The sequence below is a fragment of the Podarcis raffonei genome, chromosome 18 (genome assembly GCF_027172205.1).
Source record: "Podarcis raffonei isolate rPodRaf1 chromosome 18, rPodRaf1.pri, whole genome shotgun sequence".
NCBI classification, from domain to species: Eukaryota; Metazoa; Chordata; class Lepidosauria; order Squamata; family Lacertidae; genus Podarcis; species Podarcis raffonei.
The window spans coordinates 8,973,090-8,994,585 of NC_070619.1; the positions used below are offsets into that span (position 1 = coordinate 8,973,090).

The 21,496-nt window shown below is 48.5% G+C and overlaps 1 protein-coding gene across 1 annotated transcript in view; it reads left to right on the forward strand.

Moving 5' to 3' along the window:
- Positions 1-21,496, forward strand: part of BSG (basigin (Ok blood group)) — a 40,563-nt gene that overhangs the window by 16,680 nt on the left and 2,387 nt on the right. The window contains exons 3-8 of the mRNA XM_053372787.1: positions 1,432-1,591; positions 7,455-7,543; positions 13,250-13,386; positions 15,448-15,724; positions 18,978-19,002; positions 20,531-20,600. Of these exons, the coding sequence (XP_053228762.1) occupies positions 1,432-1,591; positions 7,455-7,543; positions 13,250-13,386; positions 15,448-15,724; positions 18,978-19,002; positions 20,531-20,588 (746 nt within the window). The 3' untranslated portion in view covers positions 20,589-20,600. The remainder of the gene's footprint in view (positions 1-1,431; positions 1,592-7,454; positions 7,544-13,249; positions 13,387-15,447; positions 15,725-18,977; positions 19,003-20,530; positions 20,601-21,496) is intronic.

A 21,496-nucleotide genomic window follows, 5' to 3' on the forward strand; every position in this document is an offset into this window, starting at 1 on the left:
CAGTGCAAGAAACAAGACTCTAAATGTCAAACTTTGAAAACCACTGCTGTATTGATGGCTGGAAAAAGAAATAATAATAATGTTTCTTCGTAAATGGAAATATCCTTCTTTTCGGAGAGGCAAATCTCAAGAGTGTCTTTCAGCCCTGTAGAGTCCCCTGTCTCTGAGAAGAAGGGGCTGGGTGGGGGATGTGTCAAGTATCTGTTTGGTTATTGAGGGTGGGGGAATGTCTGCAAAATTTGCCTTGAAACTGAAACTCTGTTTGGCCACAATAACTGGCCTGGATATGCTTATCTGGGTGCTCCAGGGATTCGTTTTCGGTGGGGGCAAAGCAGCCTGTTTTAACTGTTACCTCTTCAAAGGTTTGGGTCCCTGTTTCCAGGTGGTTTCATATGAAATGGCTCCTTCTCAGGCCAGTATAGGGCATGACCGTTTACTCATTGGCTGCAGCAGATTCCCCCAGAAAAAGAGCAAATGTAAAAACTGTCACATGGGACCCAGGGACTGAGAACAAGTGGTTCTTGGGCGCAGACCAGTTGCTATAAGTTGCCTTCCTTGCTAGCATTTCACTGCACCTCAAAAGGTGCTGAGTAGGAATATCTCTCTGGCACCCAGAGCGTGGCAGCTGGCAGTTCTGCTACTACCAAAGTTGCCGGCCTCCTTGCCATACCTCCAGCTTCAAGAATCTCAGCAGACCGCTGCTGTCGCTGCTACCTGGCCATTTTGTAAACTATTTTACACATGCAGAGCACGTGGTGGGGCAATTTCACTTCATGAGAGTCGCTTGATAGAATCCAAGATGTTTGGATGTGGGTGGAGTGTGTGTACCAAATGCCTAATTCCTCTTTAACACCCCCCCCATAAACCCACAAACTTGGTACCCAGAAGAAATGATGCAAACTGGCCAGATGTGCATGTAAAGCTACTTGACTTCTCAATCTTGGTAGCAATCATTGGCATCGGACTGGACTAGAATAGTCGAGAGCATGGGAAGCTGCCTCTGCCTCCTAAGCTCTCTGGAGGCTTGTGCTGGAGCCCATTTGGGGCTCACCTCACGTTTTCACAGTCATATGACCAACAAGCACATACTTGAGGCTTTAAGGTTAGGTGCTAGGCAAAGCCTAGGCCAGGCCCTTTCCCATGCCATTGCCTTCAAGATGCTTTGGACTACAACTCGCATGTAATCTCCAGCCAGCACACTGGAAGTTGTAGTCCAATGCCTCTGGAAGGCAGTTTGGGGAAGGGCAGGCCCAGAAACAGGCCATTATGTGACAACTAGGCCACTTTACCTCTGCTTACAGGTGACTGAACTCCACGCTGCAACGGTGTCCTCTCCCACCACCCCTTTCTCTTCTGAAAGCCCGCCTTGGCTACGTCTTCCTAACTTCCTCTCTTGCCTTCTTTCTTTCCCCCAAAATATCGACAACGCAGGGGCCAAAATCTCAGCCACTCCCGAGGTGACTGCCGGCTCGAACGTGATCATTTCCTGCAACATCACTGAACCGCCAACCGCCGTCAAAGGCCACTACTGGGAGAAGGGGGGAACGAGGCTTGATACGAATGAGACTTCACCAGAATTTACCTCATACCTGTAAGTATCTTTTAATATATTTCTTGCCGGGTGGGGGAGGCGTTTAGCATGTTCTCGTCCATGCCAACAAGCTCTCCGGGTGAGCAATTCTTTCTAAATCCAAAACAGAGCAGATAGGCTTATTATGAACGTAAGCAAAGCCTGGCTGAATCAGGCCAATTGCCCATCTAGTCCAGCATCCTGTTCTCAAAGGAGCCAACCAGATGTCTATATGGGAAGCCTGCAGGCAGGACCCAAGGGCAACGTCAAACTTTTTTTAAAAAGAGAGAAAGGGCTTGAATGTACTGATGCTGCCAGAAAGAATCCGCTGTAGGGCAGGCTGAGAGACTGACTGGCCCAAAGTCACCCAGTGAGCTTCATGACTGAGTGGGGATTTGAAACTGGGTCTTTCGGGTCATAGTCCAACCCTCGAATCAATACAGGCAACTCCCCATTTATGTGGGGGTTACATTCCAAAGCACTGCATGTTTAAGTGAAATTGCATATTTTGGGAACACCATTGACAAAGCCCGCAGAGACCCTCTGGAAACCCTTGAAAAACCCTTGAAAATAACAGCAGCGCTCCTCGGATTGCACTTGCAAAGGCTTGTGGTATTGCTAGATGCTCTTTTCACACCAGTTTGCCATTTTCGCACTCTTTTGGGGCCATTTTTGCTCCTTTAAGTGCCACTTCCAGGTTTGCAGTGATATGCATGTCTTGAGCACACATAAATGGAGAGCTGGCTCTCAATAATGCTCCTCGAGGCAAACCAAAACTTTAGGGTCACCTCCTTGTTTTTCTTTCCCTCCACCACCATCTCATGCTCATAGGGAAGCTGCCAAATCAGATCATTGGTCCACCTAGCCCATTACTGTCTGTACTGACAGCCAATAGCTCTCCAGGTTCAGCCTGTCTCTTAGCCCCACCTGGGTATGCTGTAAGGATTTGAATGACCCCAACACCTTCTGTGCTCTGCTTTTGAACCACAGCTCATAAATTTAGTTGGAAGGCAAGCCCCATTGTTTTCAGTATTGCATATTCTCCGGTAAGTGCACAGGATTGCAGCTTGACCTTGACTTTGCCATGGGGAGTCCCTGCTGTCCTCATCCATTGGACCTCTGGAAGGGAACAGCTGCTTGTTTTGGTGCCATCCAATGGAGCCTCTTGGACTGTCCCCCCAGTCCCAGCCTCTCCCTCTTTGCTTCAGCTGGTGGGGGCAGAAGGAATTATTTCCCTTCTGAATCTCAATGCAAAGCGTGTGAGAGAGGCTGGGTGTTGTTCTTTTCTGCCTGAGAGCAGTAAAACGCACCCTGTGGCAAAGTCAACAAGCAGAACTGCGGGTTCCCTGTTTGCCTTGCTTTATTATTGCACTTGTCCTGAAGATCATTTGGGTCCCCTTGGGTCCCCTAAAGGAGGGGCAGGGAACCTTTTTTCCAGCCCAAGGTTCTGAGCCAGTGGTGAGGTGGGGTGAGAGTCTGTTGGGATACTGCCAGGGAGACAAAGTCCATCTTAGCCCCAAGCCGGCTGCCGGACGATCCATCGATCTCCCATAGACACGCAGTATCAGCTCTTAGCGACACGAAGCCTCAGAATAGATTGCCACATTCTTAGGCTGGTGCACACTCTATCAGCAGAATTCACACAGCGAAAGATGCACAGCAGGAGAGCATATTTACAGTTTATTCAGCGTTGGTCAGAACAAAGAAACCATGACCGCCTGCATCTGTATGCTTAGGCAACAAGAAAGAAACGAAAGCAACGACACAACATAAACATCCTGTGAACAGGAAATACGCAGACTCTGTGACTCACAAAGCCTGCTCCCTTTTAAGGTGGAATGGAAATATCCTAACAGAGTCAAAAGTGAGCAGAGAAACACATGCAGATTCCCCCTGTGTACAGTACACTAGTTTCTATGCACACCACCTTTCTGTGCCCTCCATCCAGGCAGGGAAAGACTTGACATCTTTCCGCAGGGCCTGCAAGACGGAGCTTTTCCTCCAGGCCTTTGGTCGGGGTTCAGTCTGACTCCCTCTCCCCTTTCATAAGAACTTGCATGAAAGTGGCCTCCCAATTTTTCTCACAGGCCCATATAAGTTCAGCACAAACAGTTGGGCCTGGTGAGCATTTAAGGTCCCCAACCCTAATCTGCGGGTTGCCATCTGATTGGATTTTATTCTGATCCTGATCTGATTTGAGGATGCATTTTAATTGATTGTCTGATTTTATGTTATACATTTGATGTTAGCCGCCCTGAGCCCGGCTTCGGCTGGGGAGGGCGGGATATAAAAAAAAAAAATATTATTATTATTATTACAGTGGTACCTCGGGTTGCATACGCTTCAGGTTACACACTCCGCTAACCTAAAAATAGTGCTTCATGTTAAGAACTTTGCTTCAGGATAAGAACAGAAATCGGGCTCTGGCGGCGCGGCGGCAGCAGGAGGCCCCATTAGCTAAACAGGTGCTTCAGGTTAAGAACAGTTTCAGGTTAAGTACGGACCTCCAGAATGAATTAAGTACTTAACCCGAGGTACCACTGTACTCAGAGTTAAGGACACTTTTCCGGCCAGTTAGAAACACATGAAGAGGGTATGAATCAGGCTGGGTGATGGGTGTAGCCTTGGGAGATTCTCTAGGGCCACATTCAGCCCCCTTTTCCTAAGCCTTAAAAGGCTTCAATCTAATTTTGTTCTAATTGCAGTGTAACGGGGTTTAGCAGTATTTTGCCAGGACTGCTGGGGAAGGGAGAGTAGGGCGAGACCCCATATTTGAGAAGCTCATAAACTCCTCCTCTAGAGGAGAAGGCGGCACCTGCTGTTCCTCGCAAGTCCTGCTCCTAACCTGCGTGTACAACTGTTTGATAACTGGCTCGACAATGAAAGGTTCCGTCAGGCAGCCTCATTGAAACAAAGGAATAAACCCATTGGGGAGAGTGTAGGAATGTTTGCTGCTGCTGGGCCCCCTGTGGAGCCTTTGTGTACCGCGCCAACTTAAAAAAAACCCAACGCCTTTTCCTGGTAAACAAGATACAGAGGCCGGGAGAAAGTGACCTCAGTTATTCAGCCTCTTTGTGAGACCCACGGCAGGTAGCATTCCCTTCTCTCGGCCTCCCCCTTTACAAGAAATGAGATTCAGACTAAACAGCAGGAAGAACTCCCTGACAGTAAGAGCTGTGCGACAGTGGAATGGACACCCTCAGGAGGTTGTGGACTCTCCTTCCTCTGGGGCCTTTAAGCAGAGGTTGGATGGCCATCCATCACGGATGCTTTAGTTGAAATTCCTGCTTTGCAGGCGGTTGGATGACCGTTTGTGGTTCCTTCCAATTCTGTGATTCTGTGAAGAGCTTGACTCGGTCAAATTCTGTGCTTATATTTCAACACACCGCTTCATACGTCTTTCCTCTCATGCTGAAGGGCAGAGGGCCGAATGCTCTTTGCGCGGACTGATTTGCCGTGCAAGAGTGTGTGAGAGATTGTACACCTTGCATTCTGAATCTCGGGGATAGGATCCCCACAGAAAAAGAACCTTCACTTGTAGGTCCAATGTCACATTTCCTTCCGCCTTCGAAGCATCCCCATGACAGCCTCATTGCCCTGGACGTCTGGGTTCCTGTGAACTGAAATGCCAGCCCTCGCTGCAGTGGCGGTGTGGACTGTCCACCCCCATTAGTCTCCCTCTTGCCCACCCATCCCGCTGGCAGAAGTCCATCTGGCGGGAGAGGAGTCACGTCCTTTTCCACGCAGCAGCCCAGCAGACGTGCCTCTCTCCCCATAGCAACAGGGAGCTGAGTGAGGATTAAAAGTATTTATCTTTCCCCCGCCCCCAGCAACCCTCTCTCATGCCCTCAATTCTCTTGACTGGGCTCTCTGTCTGCATGTGTTGAAATCGGGGAAGAGGAAAGAGCTCCTGACCTGCTAGAGATCTAACAAAATGGGGGCCTTCCCCCTGTGTTGTCGTCCTCTCTCCCCCACCCCCCACCCCCAGAATGTTCTTCCTCCCTTTTGTACAGCACAGCAACCCTCCCTCCCCAAAATAATTGATATGGTGTGTGTTTGTGTTTGGGAGGTCTGGCTAATCCATGAAATCCGGTCTGAACAAGCTTCCTAACTGGGATGCCATTGCCTCTCTTGGCTCAAGGTGGATAAATATTTTCTTCCCACCCCGCCAAGTGATTTCCCCCTTCCTGTGTCGCTGATTTTTTTAAAGCTCCTTTTTTGTGTGTGGGAATCTCAATCTCTTGGTGGCGGAGGGGGTGGATTCTGAATGAAATTTGCCTCCTGCCCTCTCATCACATTGCACTCAGTTCCTCTTGTAGCCTTTTCTGGGAGATTACTCAGGAGTAAATATATTAGCCCGCCCCCCCCCTTTGACTTGCCTTTTCACTTGGGGAGTGAAACTTGGTTAAACTTGGGCAAGATGACAGGATTGCTGTTTGCCACCTACAGCTTGCTGCTAAATGGTTTTACATTGTGTTATAGTGTTTAGAGTGTCAGACTAAGACCTGGGAGACCAGAGTTCGAATCCCAACCCCCAGCCATAAAGCTCACTGGCTGACCTTGGTGGCAAGTCTCACTGCCTCTTACTGCCAACCTACTTTACAGGGTAGTTGTGAGAATTAAATGAGGGAGGAAAGAAGCCGTGTACACCACCCTGAGAAAATTGTGGGATATAAATCTACAGTTGTGACTTGCCCATACAAAAGATAATAATATGAAGGGCAAACACCACCGTTGTTGTTGTTGTCTATTGCCTGTCCTCCACCGTATGGTCCCAGGCTGGTTGCAACATCAAAACACAAAATTAATTTAAAACAGTTTAAAACAGCTTAAAATTGCATAATTAAAAGTGGGTCCAAGAAAATAAGCACCCCAAGTGACAAAAGCCAAAGTGAAGAGATGCATCTTCAGCATTCTCCAGAAGTTATATAATGAAGGTTCCAGGTGCACCGCTGCAGAGAGGGGGTGGCACAGGTATGGGGCAGCCACAGAGAGTACCCTTTGCCTGGCTGCCTCTGCCAACCACTGCCCGCCCCGCATCTGAGGGTGGAGTTTCCCCCACACAGTTCTCCTTCAGCCGTGTCTGCTGCTCACAGAAGACAACTTCAGCCTCCTCTTCCTTGTGTCCACCTGTTTCCCTCACCTGTTGACTGGCCCCAGCATCTGGTACTCAGGGGTAGACTGCCTCTAAAGATGCAAGATCCTTTTAACCACCCCAAAAGGAGCCCTGCTGGATCGGGCAAAACAGCCCCCGTCCTAATTCACCACCCTGTTCTCCCACCGTGAGCTGCTGGCTGCCTTTGAGAAGCCCCCCCCCCCATTGCGGCATAAAAAGTCAATAGCCCTCTGTTGCTTCTGGCAGCTTGCATTCTGAGGTAAACTGCCCCATAGCCTCTGTCTGCCACTACCTTATATATATTTAGGCGCCGGCAAAAACATTCCTCTTCAGTCAGGCCTTTGGCTGATTGATATTATGCAGTCTTTTACATGTGGTGGTGGGGGTACCGTTTTGCTGTTTCTGTTTTAACTATATGTGCTTTTATGTTGTGAACAGCCCTGAGATCTTTTGATAGAGGGCAGTATATAAATATAATTCATAAATGAACTAAATAAACCTGGAGGCTCCTTTCAGCTGCTATAGCCAATAGCAGCTAGTAGGCATTTTATTTATTCTTTTTAGACATCTCAGCTAACTGCCATGACCACCTCTTGTGGTAGCAAACTCCATAAACAGCAGAAGATGGCTTGAGGGTCACAGACGAGCCCCACATCCCACCCCAGTCTTGGCCCAGAAAAATTAAGGGTGGTTGTGTTCTCATGTAGCGATAACTGGGGTGTGCTCTGCTCGTCTTGCTGCTGACGTGCTTTGTTTCATTCGTTCCAGAATCCCAAAAGTGGACCACGACACCTCAGGGGAGTACCACTGCATCTTCGAAACCGTTCCCCTTTCCAAAGCAACTGTGTACGTGAAAGGTGAGCTCTGCAGGGGAACCTGAACACTTGTCCTTCTCCAGCTGCTGTTGTATCATTGCTAAACGTGGGCCAAAGGGTTTTTCTTTTACATGGGCACTTTTGCTGGTGGTTGACCTGCTCCTGGTCCTCTCAGCTTTCTGTCCATGTCAAGAAGCATACCTGCTTGCCCTTGTTCTTTGGGCACTGATAGAGGTGCCCGAGGGTTGTGTCCAACATTCCCTCTGCTCAGAGTAGACCCACTGGGATTAATGGGCACGGCTACTCTTAGGGAAGGGACGTGGGTGGCGCTGTGGGTTAAACCACAGAGCCTAGGACTTGCTGATCAGAAGGTCAGCGGTTCGAATCCCCGCAATTACGGGGTGAGCTCCCATTGCTCAGTCCCTGCTCCTGCCGACCTAGCAGTTCGAAAGCATGTCAAGTGCAAGTAGATAAATAGGTACCACTGTGGCGGGAAGGTAAACGGCATTTCCGTGCACTGCTCTGGTTCGCCAGAAGCGGCTTAGTCATGCTGGCCACATGACCCGGAAGCTAGCCCCAAATCACCAAGAAAAGAGGACCACTACACTCTCTCCAAGCAGTCAGCCCCGAAAAGAGCCAACGGGTGTGTTTTTTTAGACACCAAAGAATTGCTGGACATGGTGGTGTCATAGATCCAGCTCCCCGAAGGGCCCGGGGCCTAAAAGTGCTGTCTTGGAACATCGCGGGTTGGCACGCCAAGAAAAATAACCAACAATTTTTGTGTTACCTTAAGCAATTTGACATCATCTTCTTTCAGGAGACATGGCAGAATGACCCTATATTTCTTAATGGGTATAACTGCCACTACCTGCCTGCCTCTCCATCTCTGAGGGGCGGCAGATCTAGTGGTGGCTTAGCTTGCTTCATTTCCACGGAGCTGGCGCATTCTCTAACAGCCCTACCTAGCTGCAATTCTGTAGCAACAGCCGCTCTACTTAGCTTCAAGAGAACTACTCTCTTGCTGGTCAATGTCTATATTCCCCCAGGCCAAAAAAACCCCGTTGTCAAGGCTACATGGGCTGAGCTAGAGGCGTTTTTAGAGCCTCTCGAATCTACTTACCCGTCTGCCCTGACCATTGTGTGCGGAGACTTCAACGCTCGCATAGGAACAGATGACAACAGTCTATACACTCACTTCAACCAATTTATGGACCCCGAAGAACTGACGGATATTGGCGTGACACGACTGTCCAAAGATAGCAGAAGTAATTTCTCAGGTCTCTGCTTGGTGCAGGCTGCCAGACGGAGGGAACTGCTGATATTAAACGGCAATATAGAGGGGGACCGCCCCGGGGAATATACCCATTTCTCCAAGGCTGGGGGAAGCGTTATAGATTATATCTTAATCTCAAGATTTGCTCACAGCTTTGTAAGGAAGTTCCAAGTGGGCCACAATATTCTGAGTGATCACCTGCCTCTAATTTTAGAGCTTGCAGGTCGGCCTTTTGACTATTCTATTGCCGAGCCACAATATATACCTTCTGCAAATTTGGTTATACCTGCCCCCAAAAGACTTAAATGGTCCCCAATACTGAATGAAAATTTAACCCTCCTTCTTCAGTCAGTGGAGTTAAAGCGTATTCGCTCCGCTATCGTATCAGGCAATTCAGTAGCTGCGATCATGGAACGCTTTAAATTACTTTTGGAAAGTTTGAAACCCCATTTAACAACAGTGATACATTGCTCCGCTACAAAGAGGGCAAAGGACGGAGCTAGCTGGTTTGACCTGGAGTGCAGGCAAACAAGGAGACAAACGAGAACAGCTTACTGGAGATACAGGAAATCAGGGACTGCCCCCCTACTTAACGCTTATATTTATCTGAGACGGTCTTACAAACAATTACTAAGGAGAAAGAAATTGGAAGCTGAAAGAGCCGCTTGGCACAGTTTGGTTAAGGCATCGCACGAGAAAGATACTACTTGTTTTTGGCGAACCATATCTGGTCTACTGGACCAGGAGCGTACTAATTCCATCTGTACAGTGGAACCAATGGAGTGGTTGCGCCATTTTCAATCTTTGTTCTATGACCAGGAAGCCCAACATTACAAACTATGCATCCAATTGGAGGACCTACCTCATTGGCCACCAGTAACTGCGAAGGAAGTTGAGAATTTAATCGCACAACTAAAGAACAACAAGGCCCCAGGGAATGATTACATCCCTGCTGAACTTCTGAAGTCCAACATTGGCTGGTGGGCCCCCCTGCTGGCGTCTTTATTTTCTTGGATCGACTCAACAGGTTTACTCCCAGATGGTTGGTCTGAGGCAATAATTATCCCAATCTATAAAAAAGGACCCATGACAGACCCGGCAAGTTATAGACCAATCAGCCTTCTGCCTATACCGAGCAAACTATATGCCAAACATCTTTATACCAAGCTAACTAGCTGGCTGGAAACTGAAGCCATTCTAGCGGAAGAGCAAGCGGGTTTCAGGCAAGGCAGATCCACCATAGACCATTGCTTCATCTTAGCCTATCTAATTGACAAATATGCCAAAAAATCCCGTGGGGTGCTATATGCAGCCTTTATCGATCTAAAGGCTGCTTTCGATTCAATTCCACGTGTAAGACTCTGGGATAAATTGAGCACATCAAGTATAGACAAAAGACTATTATTTCTGATGAGCTGTTTGTATAAAGACACGGTGCTGCATGTAAGAACTTCGTTAAACGGCCATCTTATAGGACCAGTTTCTGTCAGTAAGGGGGTCAAGCAAGGTTGTATCCTGGCCCCAGCTCTATTCAACATCTACATCAACGATATGGTTAACTGTTTGTCATCTCCGGACTTCCACGCCCCCAAACTGGCTGACAAAGCAATATCAGTGCTTTTGTACGCTGACGATGCGATACTCCTATCCCGAACAAGAATAGGCTTAAATAGGCTCATAGGTGAATTCTCAGCATACTGTAGGAGAGAGCAACTTGCAATAAACTATCAGAAAACCAAAACTATGGTTTTTGCAAGGAAACACAGACAGTATAGCTGGAGGATGGATAACCAGACAATTGAACAAGTCAAAGCCTTCAAATATCTGGGTATCGTTTTCCAGTCGACTGGGTCCTGGGATGTCCATCAAAAATGTGCCAAAGAAAAAGCAGCTCAAAGTATCAAGATGCTGTCCCGCTTCTTCTACACGAAGGGGGGCAGATACATCCCAGCAGCCCTTGAAGTTTATCAAGCAAAACCTCTGGCGCAGTTACTGTATGGGGCCCAAATCTGGACGGGGAACCACTGCTCCAGTCTTGAGTCTGTCCAGTCTAAATTTCTAAGGCAGATTCTCGGTGTCCCCCCCTGTGTTCCCAACGCAGCATTAAGACTCGAGGCCTGCCTTCCATCTGTGGAAACTCGGACTTGGCAGAGAACATTCAACTATTGGCTTCGTCTTAATCTGAATCCACCTGGTCTACTGCCTTTAGTAATGCAAGACTCTCACAAAAGCAAGTGGTTCAAAACCGTGCATCAAAAACTCCTTACATGCGGTCTGCACTCACAGTCCCTATTATCAATGGGCCTCATCAAAGCAAAGAGTCTAATAGGCCAGCGCCTGAAAGACATCGAACGACAAAACAACCTGACCATCTTAAAGAAACTGTGCCCATGGTATACCTACTTTCCCCCTTCTCATTTTGACTCTCCAGCTTCATACTTGTCTAAACTAACCATCCCGAAATACAGACGTGCCTTTACATTGGCTAGATGGGATGTTCTTCCCTCTGCTGTACTCGAAGGTCGTTACCAAAAGACTCCATTTGAAAAACGACTCTGCCCATGTGGAGATGGTAACACGGAAACAGTGTCTCACGTCCTTCTTTCTTGCCCCCTCTACAAAGACCTAAGGAATGAGATTATTACTCCACTCATTCTCTCCAACCCCGGCCGTTCATCAGACATTACACTGTATTTTCTATTATCTGATACGGAAAGTCAGATAACAGAGAAGGTCGCGAGGTACATCGAGAGAGCTGCGAAATTGAGGGCCACCATCTGAGTGACAGACTTGTTCATCCGACGGACCATCTTTTGCCTGTTCTTTTCCTCCTTTTATCTCTATTTTTATTTTTAACTCTTGTACAGCTGTGGCCTGTTGGCTTTGCTAATAAAGTTTTGTTGTTGTTGTTGACCCGGAAGCTGTACGCTGGCTCCCTCGGCCTGAAAGCGAGATGAGCGCCACAACCCCAGAGTCAGCCACGACTGGACCTAATGGTCAGGGATCCCTTTACCTTTACTCTTAAGGAAAGGACACTAGCTCAGTGGTTTGCATTTCAAAGTTACCGTGTTCAGTCCCCAAGGGCGTTTGCAAGTAGGGCTGGGAGAGAATCTTTGCCTGAAACTCTGTAGGACCAATGCCTATCAGCGTAGACATTACTGATCTAGGTAGACCGGTGGGGTGATTCACTATAAGGCAGCTTCCTCGGGCCCTTTCATTTCATTGGGTCTGCTCTGAGCATGAGCTTGTTGCACGCAATCCCTTTTTGCCTGAAGCTGTTCTACCCCGCTTGCTCCCAGAGCAACTTGCAAAGTGGTAGTAAAGGCGGTTCTTGCCCTCAGGACTGCAGTCTTAAAGATCAAGTTGTTGTTGTTGTTGTTGTTTAGTTGTTTAGTCGTGTCCGCCTCTTCGTGACCCCCTGAACCAGAGCACGCCAGGCCCTCCTGTCTTCCACTGCCTCCCCAACATAGGGGTCTTTTCCAGGGAGTCTTCTCTTCTCATGAGGTGGCCAAAGTCTTGGAGCCTCAGCTTCACGATCCGTCCTTCCAGTGAGCGCTCAGGGCTGATTTCCTTCAGAATGGAGAGGTTTGATCTTTTTGCAGTCCATGGGACTCTCAAGAGTCTCCTCCGCACCAGAATTTAAAAGCATCCATTCTTCGGCAATCAGCCTTCTTGATGGTCCAGCTCTCACTTCCGTACATCACTACGAATTGTAGAGTTCGAAGGGACCATGAGGCTCCTCTGGTCCAGCCCCCTGCAATGCAGGAATCTTTCACCCGACTTGAGTCTTGAACCCACAACCTTGAGATTAAGAGCGTCCTGCTCCGCCGACTGGGCTATCTGGAAGCAGACATGGAAAGAAAGTGGGTGGAAGGAGGAAAGTGGGGGAAATGATAGATTGCCTACTTTGCACAGAGAAGATCCCAGGTTCAGTCCATGGCATTTAATGACTGGAGTTTCAATGTATTTTTAATCTTTTGTTGCAAGCCACCTAGAGTGGCTGGGGAAACCCAGCCAGTTGGGCAGGTTATAAATAATAAAATATTATTATTATACTATGTGTGGTCTGAGGAGCCCACCCAGCCCTCATCTGAATCCATGGCAGAGCCATTGCGAGCCCATGTAAGCAGCACTGAATCAGAGGAACCAGCAGTCACACTGTATGATGAGGCAGTTTCAGATGCCCCTGCAGTCTTACAAATGCACCTGTGAAAGTTAGCTTGTGTCGGTTTTACTAGCCCATCTGCCTCCATTTTCACCAATGCACGTCATTTGTGACCTCAATAGCTTGTCAGGGGGCAGGGAGAGAGAAGGACAGGTTGCTGGAAATCCCCTCCCTCATCGCTAATGCTAATTTTTAACTCGCTTTCATAAGCAGCCAGCTGTCCTTGGCCTTTGCTGCTCACCTGTTCTCCTCAGGTACCTCATTGCCAGCTGTCCCTCATCTTGCTTGCGCCCCTTTTCTTCCTTTGCAGTGAAGCCACACGTGTATGCCTACAAGAAGACAGAGCATGGGAACGAAGGGGACACAGGCATGCTGGTCTGCAAGAGCTCCTCGTACCCTCCTGTTACCCAGTGGAGTTGGTTCAGGGTGGTCGGAGATGTGTCCCAGGTGAGTCTCTTGGTCAAACCAAACATTTCCCCGCGCTCCACTGCTTCTGTTCCCTCCCTTTGCAAAGTAGTTCAGTGCAAGCGACAGGGAGCAGACCACCCCGCTTTCTAATTACCATATTTTTTGCTCTATAAGACTCACTTTTCCCCTCCTAAAAAGTAAGGGAATATGTCTGTGCGTCTTATGGAGCGAATGCAGGCTGCGCAGCTATCCCAGAAGCCAGAACAGCAAGAGGGATTGCTGCTTTCACTGCACAGCGATCCCTCTTGCTGTTCTGGCTTCTGAGATTCAGAATTATTTTTTTTTTGTTTTCCTCCTCCAAAAACTAGGTGCGTCTTGTGGTCTGGTGCGTCTTATAGAGCGAAAAATACGGTAACGTGGCGGCAAATGCAAGGCAGCCTCTGTCTGCACAGGTTTCTTTTGATGCCGAGGAAGCCTTTGATCGTGTGCAGTGGGGCTTTCTGTGACTCCCACAATGCATAGACCATCTTCCCCACCCCATTTCCTCAAGTGTACCCAAGCAATAAATTGTGGCCTGTACTCAGAACTAATAGAACTGAAGCCAGGAGTGAGGCAGGAGCTGCCACCATATCAGCCATGCTTTTTGACCTAGTCACTAGCATGCTTCATTAACCAACCCACTAAAATTAAGGGTGTTGCAGTGGCCAAATGAGAATACATTAGCAGATGCCACCCTGCTCTTTTTAAACAGACCTGCAGAACTCAAGCCCTAAATTATGATTGTCCATTAGGCAGTTTGAGCCACCTGATATAAAATTGACCAGTGGAAGCAATGACGTAGGGACTAGTAGGCAGCCACCACACAGACTGGCCCTTAAAGATTGATAACTTTCCATCCTTAGGTTTCCCCATAGCTAGGCAAATTGACCAAGGCATAAAAATAAATGTGGAAGAAGCACTTGCGAAAATAAATATGGACTTGGGCAGAGCAGACTATAAATGTAATTAAATAAACATAATTAAGTGAATGTTGTGCCCATGTGTCCTTCGGGATCTCCCAATCATCATCACACAAAATTACTTTCTTGCAAATCAGCCAGCTGTTTTGATTTTGTTTTTCTGGGGGGCTGGCATGTGCCAAACTCCAGGTCCCAGTGACCAGTGGTAGCTTTAACCTCCCAAATGTAGCGAAAAACATACCTGATTGCAAAAGTTAGATACCGGCAATAGGAAGGAGGTTAGGAAATTGTTAATGGGCATGGATGGAATGGGATAACCTAGCTCTTCTGTGGAGTTGGGCAGCAGGCTGTAAGCATCCAGTAAACGATCCTTCGACATTTGAAAGCCAGACCACCCCAAGCACAGGAATTTGCAGCTAGAACCCTTTGAGAAAATTCTGTCAAATAACCAAATGTCAGAGATGAAAATACTGTATTTAATTTTTTTAAAGGGCATATGATCAGAGAGAGGGGAACAAGGAACTAACCATGACAGCAGGTCTAAGAGACACTACAACCTTTGATTATAATGCTGCCTGTTCCACAATAGCTTTATTTAAGACCCCTCAACGAAGGTATTCAAAGATGCTTAAAGATTTTGGAAATGGCTGCTTAAGGGGATCAGGTATTTATTCTCTAACCAGCCCCTCGATAAAATCTGCAGTCAAACAATGCACATTTCGCATGCTTAAGTGGTTGCGAAGGTAGAACTTAATCCTTGAAGGGGAACTTTGGCAAACCTGTCCTCTCTTGATCTTCAAAGGTAAAATGTTGAAGTCTGGCAGCAAATCTGCCCTTCTGGACTTGGGTGTTGCTAGACATTTCAGCTGCAGCAAACATCTGTTAGAGGCAGACCCAGTCAGGACTGTTTACTATGGTGTAAAGGGCCTGTTAGCCGACATATAGAACTCTTCCACTTCCATAACTTTTGGGTTATTAGTAGCCCCTTGTTGCTTATGGCCACCACGAGACCCAGTGCAACGCTGAGTTCACCCCGGATTGTGGATTTCGAAGAAACTTGCATTGCTGGCCCCTCGATTCAAAGCACTGCCCTAGCAGACAACACTTGAACCCTTTTCCTTTCCTCCTCCTCCTCCCCCAGCCTGTCGTCAACGGCTCCGAGGACAGGTTCTTCATCAAGTCCGATGGTAACAAGACAGAGCTGCGGATCCTCTCGTTGCACCTCGAGAAGGACCCGGGCGACTACATGTGCAACGGCACCAACGAGAAGGGCGAGGGGAACGCCGTGATTAGCTTGCGGGTGCGCAGCCGCCTGGCAGCTCTGTGGCCGTTCCTGGGGATCGTGGCTGAAGTGCTGGTCCTCGTCACTATCATCTTCATCTACGAGAAGAGGAGACAGCCCAACCAGGTCCCTGACGGTAAGTTGCCTGGGGAGGGGTCAGTGAGCCTGCTTTGGGGGGACAGGAAACACATGGCTCCTCTTCAGTGGCCTTCTTTACTTTTAAGAACTGGGTTAGGGCAGGCATAAGGACCTCCTTTAACGTTATGGTCTGGCTCTACCCCTGAAAGGTTAGGTGGATTTTATCAAATGAAAGATCCAGAGAGGATCACCGCCTTTTTCCAGAGAGGGCCTTTTTTTAAAAAAAAACCAACAACCCCAAAATCCAAGCCTTATACCATCTGTCCCTGGGTTGAATTAAAAACACTATAGTCTGGCAAGGTGAAAGCTCCCCACACTCCGGATAAGCCCTTAAAGGCGTGCCCAACATTCTTGCCCCTTTTCCACATTGACCCTCACTCATCCACCCTTGTTTCAGAGTTAGCCTTCCTTCAGATTGACCAGCGTGAAAGGAAATGCCCAAAATATAAGAGTTTTTCTTGAGCAGCATGGCAGGTGGGCGTGGAGCGGTCGCCCTTTTGCGGGACGGATTCCCTGTGGCCTACCAAACCATCCCTTCCGATTCCAGTGTCCAGGCTGTGAGTGCTGTTGCTCTTACTGTCCGAAAACAGTAGGGGAGGCATTGGCCGGCTTTGTTGTGAGTGTGCAGGTTAGAAAAAGATTCAGGGGGTGGAGAACAGACCAAAGTGGGCCACAATCTTGCTCCCCCCGCCCTGTTCAGAAAGAGCTGCCTAGAGAAGGGGTGGTTGTGTGAGGGAGGAAAAAGAGTCCTGGATGGCGGACAGGAAGCGTTAACAGCCACCAGAAATTCTGCTAGTTGAGGTTTCACCAATTCCCCTTTCTCTGAGGTCTCCTGAAACAAGCACAGAGCTGTCCAAAACAACAGACTGGAGCCTTTAATTTTTATCACTGCTATTAAAGTATCCAAAGTCCCTGTAAAACAGCTCTGAGCATCCTATTATTGGATGTTTGTTTCTGCAGATCTGCTGTGCCTTTTTTCTCCGATGCAGATAATGCCCTTTTCAACTGCATGCCATCCCCCCACCCAACACACACACTTCTTCTGCAGTGTAGGGCTAAGAACACACTTAGCTGTTTTTCTAAACTTATCTCTGTGTTTTGCATCTGCTCCCCCCCCCCCTTCACTAATTTGCAGTCGCCGTCTTCAGGAGTTTAGGCTCCTGAAAGCTCTGCTTTGAAATATCTGCCACGCAGAGGAGGCCCACTGGACTCCATCTCTCACCAGTCCCAATATGGCCGGTAGCAAAGGGTAATGGGAGTTGTAGTACAGTGCCAGCACCTGGGCGGCCACAAGCTCCCCATCCACACTTTATAAACAGTATGGATTTATGTAATGAATCTCTTGCTCCTAAAATGCTTTGTTGAGAACAAAAAACAAAAAGGTGACATAGGGCCAACTGTCTGCTCATAGAGCGGGCAAGACAGTACGAACCCCCAGTGGGGTAAAGAAGGTTTGTGTGTTCAGAAAACCAAAACCTTATCTCTGTGGTGTGGTGTGTCCTTGCTGGCATTATCTTTGCACTCTTCCTTCCTCTTCTTCGGCTGCATGTTATCTGCTTGTGGTAAGTGGAAGAGCCAGCTCCCAAGTATCACCCTCTCCCCCATGTGTTGGTGATGGTCTTACCTGCTGTGTGTGTGTGAGAGAGAGAGAGAGAGAGACAGAGAGAGACATCTAGCAGCCCTGTGCTAAAATAAGAGTCTAGTGATATTGGGAGGGTGACAGGGTCCCTGCCCCTGTTGTGAAAAATAGGGAGAAGTCTTGGCTCTGATAGGCATGGGGGGCTTCTCTGCCCATCAGATGGTGGCAGATGGCAGCATGGTGTCCACCTGAAAGGGTCTTTGTGTGCTCCTGCAACGCCGCCGGCAGCCATTTTCCTCTAGCTCATAGTGCTGTTTCGTTGTGCTCTTGTGGTGGTTCAGTCCAGAAATGTGGAGACATTCACATTTCAAACAGCCTCTTCGCTTGCTCGCTCGCTTGAATGTGCTTCCCTGGCGTGGAGTCGGCAGTCTGCCACACCAGCAGAGTTGGGGAGCCTGGGAACTTTAGATTTCCCAGGTGTCCCTTTCTCTCTAAACCTTACAAAGCTCAGAATGGCCAGCCCTTGTTATATCAGCAGTAAAATGGAGGTGAACTTGAGAGAGGTTTTTTTGTCCTAAGGGGACGGAGGGAGATACCCACGTATGCACAGAATTTCGGAGTCCACGGTTTTGACGGTACAAGCTAGTTAAAGGGGAACTGCAGTGTTGAGTCCCTCTCCCCCAGAGATGATATGGGCAGGGTGGGTGGGGGATGGCAGATCGGCAGTGGAATCCTGTGTCACTCTTGTGAGCATGTGGACAGTTTCAGGGAACCCTTCATCACATGTGCAGAAGCACACAGGCCAGGCTGTCGAGTTGTGGGGTACACCCCGCTGCCAGAGGGTGGGTGGGAGTTGTAGTTCAAAACATCAGGAGGGCACCAACTTGGTGAACGTTGGTGTGCAAGCAGTGTTAGAAACTCAGATATATATAAGCTATGTACTAAATGGGCTCCTTACACCAAGGTTGCAGTTGCAAAACCAAATGCCTAGTTGCCATTTTGGGACAAGGCGGCTCTAAAGTCTTTGATTCTCAGTTAAACATCTGGCTAGTCCAGGTGTCAACCTTGAGCTAGGGGAAGAGCTTTGAGAACCTAGAAGAAAAGACCCTTGATCCAGGAACAGTCCACATATATATTGGCCTATTCTGCCCTCTTTTTCTTAATGCTGACTGCGCCTTCTCGGTAGTGGCGCTCGCCCTGTGGAACGCCCTCCCATCAGATGTCAAGGAAAAAAACAACTATCTGAAGCCAGTCCTGTTTAGGAAAGTTTTTAATGTTAGATCTTTTATTGTGTTTTTAATATTCTGTTGGAAGCCGCCCAGAGTGGCTGGAGTATAAATAAATAAATTGCTGCTGCTGCTGCTGCTCAGGCTGCACAAAAAAGACATTAGGTTCCAGAAATCCATTCTGATTGTGTATTAGTGTGTGAAAACATGCCCAGATCCCCATATCGTAGAGATGTCAGGTGCCATCCTGGTACTCGGGTATCTTCCCTTGGTCGCAAGTGGCCGATAGCCAGGTGCAAAATGCGCATGGCAAATTTCAAACTGTATGTGTCTTTAGGCAGGCAGGGGGTGGCGAGTTGGGAATGCATATGCCAATCATCCAAAACTGGCTTTCTAATCTTGTTTTTTTCCTCTTTCCCCCCTGTCTTGCTTCCATCTCCCTGAAGATGACGATGGAGGGTCTGCACCACTGTGAGTATCAAGGCACAAACACATGCCCCTTCCTCCTGCCCAAATCCTTTTCTCTCTCTCATTGGTGGGAAATCGTATTGAAAGGGGCTGAATCTCTTTAACCATTTGAGCAAGCCTGCAGCCTCTTGGAGGAGCTGCATAGTTTCTGGCAAAGCACACAGTTCTATTGGTTGGTTCTTCTCTCTCTCTCCATTTTTATTTCTAAACTGCCTAGAGGCGTTGGAACAAGCAGGGGGGGAGAGAGGAGCTGTACTAAACAGAGATACAAAGAGCTGTATCTCTCCAAAAATCATCTAGCAAGGCTGGAAGTATCAACTGTGTGCTTGGCGTGAAAGCTGATAGGTGGGATGGCCAGTCTAAGGCAGATTTTGGGGAGAGAAGAGGCAATTCCTTCATGGGCTGCTGCCAGGTGTAATCAGCGATCTCTAAATAGGAGTCAGACCCACCAGCCCACATACAGTATTTGTTTCCCAAGAGGCTGCAAGCCCTGCACTTTCCATGGGAACCTCTGCCTAGCTCAGTTGCTTAGAGCATGGGTAGGCAAACTAGGGGCCAGATCCGGCCCAATTGCCTTCTCAATCCGGCCCGCGGACGGTCCAGGAATCTGTGTGTTTTTACTTGAGTAGAATGTGTCCTTTTATTTAAAAGGCATCTCTGGGTTATTTGTGGGGCATAGGAATTTGTTCATTTTTCCCCTTCAAGATATAGTCTGGCCCTCCACAAGGTCTGAGGGTCAGTGGACCTGCCCCCTGCTGAAAACGTTTGCTGACCCCTGGCTTAGAGCATGGTGCCAAGATTACAGCTCTGATCCCCATATGGGACAGCCGCATATTCCTGCATTGCAGGGGGTGGAACGAGATGATCCTTAAGGCCCTTTCCAACTCTGCACTTCCGCAGCAGTTGCACTCCCCTTGTCTGAATGGTCCAACTAAGCTAGCCCCGAGTTCTAGTATTGGGGGAGGGTTCCTGCAGGAAAGAATCTGGGTGCCTTATACAGTGGTGCCTCGCAAGACGAAATTAATTCGTTCTGCGAGTTTTTTCTTCTTGCGAGTTTTTCCTTCTTGCAAAGCACGGTTTCCCATAGGAATGCATTGAAAATCAATTAATGCGTTCCTATGGAGACCGCCTTCAGACCAGGTCCAGGGACAGCGGGGAAGACGCGCTGCGCCTCCCCGCTGTCCCCGGAGCTTGCGGGGCTGGCGGCGGGGAGAAGGGATCTTCTCCCTGCCGGCAGCCTTCAGAAGAGGTCCGGGGACAGCGGGGAGGCGCGCTGCGCTTCCCTGCTGTCCCTGGAGCTTGCGGGGCAAGCTTCGTCTTGCAAAGCAAGCCCATAGGGAAATTCGTCTGGCGAAGCACCTCAAAAAACGGAAAACTCTTCTTGCGAGGCATTCGTCTTGCAAGGCACCACTGTATTAAGTTGGGTAGGAGGGGGCACTTGGATTTTCCTGCCTTGATGCCTTTTTGTGGCCCATCACCAAGTTCAGAGATTTCCTCTGGGTCTCACATGTCCTGTTTCTTTCCCCTCCAGGAAGAGCAATGCCACGAATTATAAGGACAAGAATGTGCGCCAGAGGAACGCAAATTAAGCAGACGGCAAGGTAGGGATGCAATCTGGGTGTCTGGAAGTGGCAGGGGTGGGAGCAAGAACTTCCAAAAAGGTATCGTATTTTTCGCTCTATAAGATGCACCAGATCACAAGACGCACCTAGTTTTTGGAGGAGGAAAACAAGAAAAAAATATTCTGAATCCCAGAAGCCAGAACAGCAAGAGGGATTGCTGCGCAGTGAAAGCAGCAATCCCTCTTGCTGTTCTGGCTTCTGGGATAGCTGCGCAGCCTGCATTCGCTCCATAAGACGCACACACATTTCCCCTTACTTTTTAGGAGGGAAAAAGTGAGTCTTATAGAGCAAAAAATACGGTATCTAGCCTTTCCCAGAGATAAAAGCTCTGCTTGCTTGCTGTCTCTGGTTCTGGCTTAGGAAATGGCTCTTGCAGATTGCCTAAGCAGGGGCCTTCGTGGTGATGCTGTGTGGGGGAACTGGGTTTGAATTTCCACTAGGACATCACATATGCACACACACTTCATAGGGTGTTCTTGGGCCTGTCACCCCAGGCCAAGCAGGACATTCTTAGTTACTGTATATACCGTATTTTTTGCTCTATAGGACGCACCTTGTTTTAGAGGAGGAGAACAAGGAAAAAAAATATCTCCCCCTCTCTGCCCAGCGCCCCTTCAGCGAAGCGGCAGGAGGCGGAGAATTTTTTTCCCTTGTTCTCACCTTCTAAAACAAGGTGCCTTCAGGCGGATACTGTATTTTTCGCTCTATAGGACGCACCTTTTCCCCTCCAAAAATTAAGGGGAAATGTGTGTGCGCCTTATGGAGCGAATGCAGGCTGCGCAGCTAAGCCCAAAGCCAGAACAGGGAGGCAGAGCGCTCTGTCCCGCTGTTCTAGCTTGGGTGTAGCTGTGTAAAGCCTAAAACCTTTGGAGTGC